Genomic DNA, 5941 nt, shown 5'->3' on the forward strand with positions numbered 1-5941 from the left:
GATTGAGCAGTTTGGCAGTTTTCACAGGAAGGAAGTGGCAGGACTAGGTTTTGAATAAAGCAGTTCAATAGTAGATGTATGTCCTAAATCACAAGCATAGTTCTGATCTTGGCAATCAAGACCAAAAAGAGATCACATACATTTCACTGTCTTATAAAGGCATTTTAGTCCTAAACTCCAGGAAAAGGCTACTGGGTATGAGCTGATGTGGGGGGTTGGGAGTTCTTTGTTCTATGATGCAGTGATGACCTCAGGATAAACTGCCACTGGACTTAAGAAAATGCGATGACTGCTGGCAGATTTGCTTGGGGCTGAGGGCAATATGGGGCTTTTCCAGGTTCAGCTGATCCATGCTTTGGCCTGCAGACACTGTGGCAGCAGCACTTGCCTCCAGAGTCCAGGGAATCTGGTGATACTATTCCTGTTCATGGTCTGGCAGATCCGAAGATGGTGGCAGCTTGGAAGGTGGCAATACCTTCAGCCCTGGTACTCTGGTGACATGATGAAAGACAAGGTGGGTGATCACTCACTATGGATATGGAGCTGGATGAGTGAGTGTTAAAATTAAGTGAGGTCAGCTGGGCGTGGCAGTGTACGACTTTAATCCCGGCACTTGGGAGGCAGAGGTGAGAGTTTGAGGCCAGCCTGAGACTACAGAGTGAGTTCCAGGTCAGCCTGGGCTAGACCTTACCTCGAAAATAAAAAAGTTATGTGAGGTCAGATGAGGAGTCATTGGTATATAGGTGGTTTATAGATATAGCCCAAAATACAACAATAAACCATAGATTTGAGACTGAGTGCGTGCCATTTGAAGTGAAGAGTGACCATTGACTCTATGGCTATGTGAGGAAATGCTGATCTCCAAAGAGAACTTGGTTAGGGCCATTAACATTGGATGAAGAGCTGAGTGAATGACTGTGGACCAAAGCTGTGGGGCTGAATGAGTTACTGTTTACTGTGGATAAAGAACAAGAAATGAGCAATGTGTGATATGATTTGCAGACTGAACTATGTCTCTGTTCAGTCTACAGTCCTCCATTCTACCAGCTGAGCTACTGAAGGGTGCAAGCCTTATTGTCTCTGAAAAGCCTTCATACCTAATAGCATCATTCTCTACTCACCAGGGTCAAATTTTAAAGTATCTGGCCTTCCTTGATCACCTGTGGAAACAAAAATCAGAGGAGGAAGAGGAAGAGGAAGAGGTAGAAAAGAAGGAAGAAGAGTCATCATTTCTGGATCCACTGAAACCATATTCCTCTTCCAAAGAAGCTTCCATTGGAAAGCAAGGCATCATAGCCCTACCGCAGCCACCCTGTGGTTCTGAGGACCTCTACAAGGCTACAAAGACTCCAGAGCAAATATTCACACAGCCCTCAAGCCCTTTCAGATCCTTCCCTAGCTTCCAGATCCTGACTAACCTACCTGTGAGGAAGATAGCATCAGGGAGCTGCCTGCAGCAGAGAAAAAGCCAGCTCTTCTGGGGTCTCCCTTCTCTACACAGTGAGTCCTTGGAGACTATATTCCTGAGCTCAAATGGTCCTTCTCCACTAAAGTTGTCTGTTTGTCCTTCTGTCTTCTTTAACAAAGTTGCCTTTTTGCCTAGGTACAACCTTTTGTTTTCCTCTTATCGTTCCTTATCCCACTATTTTACCCCAGAAGCCCATAGTATGGATGGTCCGGAAGGAATGGTCCCTGGTTCTGAGCTACTTCCCTCTCTATCTTCCCCTCCTGTTCCATCACTATCCTTCCATCTTAAGCCCTTGCCTATGGACCACAAAGGAGCCTCATCTGATGCTGAGGCGCACACACAGTGGCCTTCACAGCACAGAGATAGAGATGTTCCTTTGGTCTCTGGAGAGCAAGTTCTGCACTCACAGCCTGAAGTCCAAAGAATCAGATCCTCCAATCTCTTGTCCTCATCTGAGGCCTGGAGGGGGACACCCCAGGACCCCAGCCTCCATCAACACAAACCAGAGTCACCCTCCACCTCTCTGCTGTATCCTTGTAGCCCTCTGGGAGTCCTAACCAGTTTTGAGGCCCCACAGAGGATTATGAGGCAAAATGAGCACCCAAAAGCCTCTGAGTCAACAGTGCCAACTCCAAGCCCAACCCTAGCTTCCTTGTCAGAACTTCAGAATGTCAACCCTACTGAAGACTTGTCTGGATATAAGGCTGTCTGGGAAACCACAGCACAAAAAGAAAACCCTCAGATCTCTAGGTTATCAACCTTGGCCCTTTGCCAACCCATATTACCCATTACAGAACCTCAAGAAACTGGCCCTCCAGGAATTCCAACTGAATTTGAAGCTCAGTGGGGTGCCATAGATAATAAAGACAGTCCCCAAATTTCTGAGCCTCTAATGCCAGCCTCATGTCAACCTTCAGTTTCTCTGTCAGAATTCCAAAAAGTTGTCCCCAAAGGACTTTCTGCACATGAGGACTTATGGAAAACTACAGGATACAGAGAGGGCCCACAGGTTGCTAAGTTTCCAGTACCAGCCCCCTGCCTTCCTACAGACTCCCAGTCAGAACTCCAGAAAGAGAGTCCTCTAGAAGATCTGTCTGGATATGAATCTCCATGTGAATGCCAAGAAAACTCAGGAAACCTCTGGGCTTCTGAGACCCCAGCCTTAGACCTCAACACAGGGCTCTATGAAACCAGCTCTGCATGTGTATCATCAGGGTCTGAGACTCAAAGGAAGGGCAGGCAGAGAAGAGAAAACCTTTGGGTTTCAACAGACCAAGTTTCATCTCCCAACCTTCCTTCAGAATCTCTACCTGAGTCTGTGGTTACAGGGCTCCGGAGAGCCCTGTCAGAGCCTAAAACTTTGTGGGAGACCAAGAATCAAAGAGAGGATCTTTGGATGCCTGACACCCTAGACCTTGTTCATAGAACACCTTTTGTCCCCTTTATAGAGCTACAAAGAATCAATACTATGGATGGCTTCCCTATATCAGAAGCTACACAGAAAGGTACTGGGCATTCAAAGGATCCTTGGGTTTCTGATCCCCCATCCTCGACCCTCAGTCCATCCCTAGCTCCTGCACTACAGTCCTTCAGATTTAGTCCTATAGTGGGCCTATTTAATTCTAAAACTAGGTGTGAGAACTCCAGGGCCTCTGGGCTGCCAGCTGAGAGCATACCTCAACACCTGTATGGAGCCAGCCCCATGGAAGTGCTATCTGACTCTGAACCTGTTGGGGAGGTCATGAAGCAGAAAGAAAACTGTTGTGTCCCTGTATCCCCAGTTAGGGGCCCCAGCCCACCTCTAAACTCTGTTTCAAAGTCTCACATAAGTGAGCCTACTGGAGACCAATGCAACTGTAAGCCTATAGAAGCAGTAGAGCAGAGAAAGGGCTCATGGATCACTGAGCTCTCAACCCTCAGCTCACTCTCTTTTCCTTCACAAGAACCACACTCTGATCTTGAGTTTGTGAGTAGAAAGGTACAAGAAAGAAAGGGGCCCATGGGCCCTAGTCCTCCACCTACCTGGTCTCTCTACCCAGCTAAATTCCCAATACAGCCTGGCCTACAGAAAGAGATGCTGTCAGAGGCCAAGGTAGGAGCCTCATCATCTCAGAGCGAGGCTGTCTCAGAAGTGCTCACCCACCCTCAGATCCATGCCTGGCAATGGAGTACAGAATTAAAGCTGAAGCTCAAGAAACTGCAGCAGAGCCCTGCTTTCAAATGCCCTGACCCAAAGCAATCACATTGCAGCTTACCTGCCCTGAATTCCACAACCCCAGACTCCCAGGGACTCTCTTCCTGCTCCCCTCACAATCACCCTCTCAGCCTATATCCCTACGCTTCAAGTAATCATTCCAAAACTCACAACACAGTACCTCAGCCTTTCCAGACCCTTCATAACTCTCACTCTTCTTCTCAGCCTCAAGTAAGAGCTTCTGGCAGGGCCGAACAAGAGTCTCAGAAAAAGGAAAGAATGAAAGGGAAGGTAGTGGCCCATATCCCATTTCCAGGGCAGGTTTATGTGGAAGCTGGTAAGAAATGTTCAGGCCTGGGAGAGCTTTCAAACCCAGGGGTTCTGGCCTCAGGAAAAAGGCAAAACAAAACTTTAGTTATCCAACCTTCAGCCCCCAAACGAGTGAGTCCCAGAAAACCCCAAGCAGGGAAATGTGGAGGAGGGAAACAACTGCACTCACCCAATGTCGCAGGGAACAGCCACCATGCCCAGGCCTGGAAACTAGCAGAGGTTCCTGTAAGTTTTTCCAAAAGGTCTCACTACAGGGGTCAGAGTTGTCCACAATCTGACCTTCCTCAGCAGTTTCTCCCCAAGGATGTGGCTCCCCAAGATGGGCAACAGGTAGGGCTGGTAGCTGGTCATATCCAGAAACCTCATCATTGTAAACACTGTCCTTGGACCCACATGGAAAAGCATCTCCCATTGCCCAAACCTCAGGCTCCCTTTACCAGACGTTTCCAAAGGGTATTGGCCAAATTTCTAGGTACCCATGGGTCTCTGCCCATCAAATCTAGTGGTAGTACCGGCACCCAATACCCTACAATCTGAGCCAAACTAGGTGGAAATGGGGGTAGGGGAGGAACTCTAATAAAGTAGTTGAACTTGACAAACTCCACTCATGTCTTCTTTGAAGTCTAGGGTATCAGGATGTCAGCTCCCTATTAACTTCTGCTATAGCCATATCCTCTATGGATCAGATTCAGATCTCAGTAGTAGAGAGCTTAAGCACTATGCAAGCTTAACTCCTTTCCAGGCTTTGATAATCATACCTAGAGCCAAGATATCCCTACTCTTCAGAGCGAGGCTGCAGAGATAGAGGAACAATCTAATATTGCTCTTAAGAGGTAAAGATTTCATACCAAGTGACAGAAAAATACAACTATTCACTTACCAGTAGTCTGGGTCTAAGCAGCTCTTCTTGATCATGTGCATGGCTCTTGTCTTCACTTGATCCACACATTCTCCATGTTGTTGTTTTTTTTTAATTATTTTTATTTGTTTGACAGAGGAAGAGAGAGAAAATGGGCGTGCCAGGGCCTCCAGCCACTGCAATCGAACTCCAGACACAAGCGCCCCCTTGTACATCTGGCTAACGTGGGTCCTGGGTCCTTTGGCTTTGTGGGCAAATGCCTTAACTGCTAAGCCATCCCTCCAGCCCACATTCTCCATGTTTTGAACTCAAACTATCTTCCTCCCTTGACCTCCTAGGTGCTGAGATAGGTGTTAGCCACCATGCACAGCATCCACGTTATCTTTGTAACTTTCTTCTCAGCCCTAGACCATCACAGTCCTGCTCTTTTCTCTCACTGGCTAGCTAATCTATTCCCAAGGCCAAAAACACAAGTGTCTTTTCACATGTCTTTTCTTCTTTTTTGTTTTTGTCTCCCTCTCCCCCTCCACCCCCTATTGAGGATGGAATCCAGGGCCATGCACATGCTAGGCAAGTGGTCTACCACTAAACTACATTCCCAGCCCTCCCAAATAAATAAATGAAAAAAGTTTAAAAAGAAATATAAGCCAGGTGTAGTGATGTATGCCTTTAATCCCAGCACTTGGGAGGCTAAAGTAGGAGGATTGCTCTGGCTTGAGGACAGCCTAGGCTAGAGTAAGTCCCAGCCTGGGCTAGAGCACAACCCTGCCTCAAAACAAAAAAAATCCATGACCTCACAGTGCCTTACTCTACCTACACAAGACCATCATAATAGAAGGAAAAGATCATGACATCAAAATAAAAGAGAGACTGATTGAGAGGGAGAGAGGATATGATGGAGAATGGAGTTTCAAAGGGAGAAATGGGAGGGAGGGCATTACCATGGGATATTGTTTACAATCATGGAAGTTGTTAATAAAAAAATAAAAAACAAAAAGTTTTTTTAAAAAAGCAAAAACAAAATAAAAATCTAGGACTAGAGAGATGGCTTAGCAGTTTTAAGCAGTTAAGGCACTTGCCTGCAAAGCCT

At 46.7% G+C, this 5941-nt stretch overlaps 1 protein-coding gene across 1 annotated transcript; it reads left to right on the forward strand.

Annotated features, from left to right (window-relative positions):
• The first annotated feature begins 280 nt into the window (after nt 1-280).
• On the forward strand, nt 281-4529 carry C1H9orf131 (chromosome 1 C9orf131 homolog). Its single transcript, XM_045159437.1, is given in 2 exon segments — nt 281-409; nt 1125-4529. Coding segments are annotated over 2 exon segments (3534 nt in total).
• Nucleotides 4530-5941: the final 1412 nt, after the last annotated feature.

The sequence above is a fragment of the Jaculus jaculus genome, chromosome 1 (genome assembly GCF_020740685.1).
Source record: "Jaculus jaculus isolate mJacJac1 chromosome 1, mJacJac1.mat.Y.cur, whole genome shotgun sequence".
NCBI classification, from domain to species: domain Eukaryota; kingdom Metazoa; phylum Chordata; class Mammalia; order Rodentia; family Dipodidae; genus Jaculus; species Jaculus jaculus.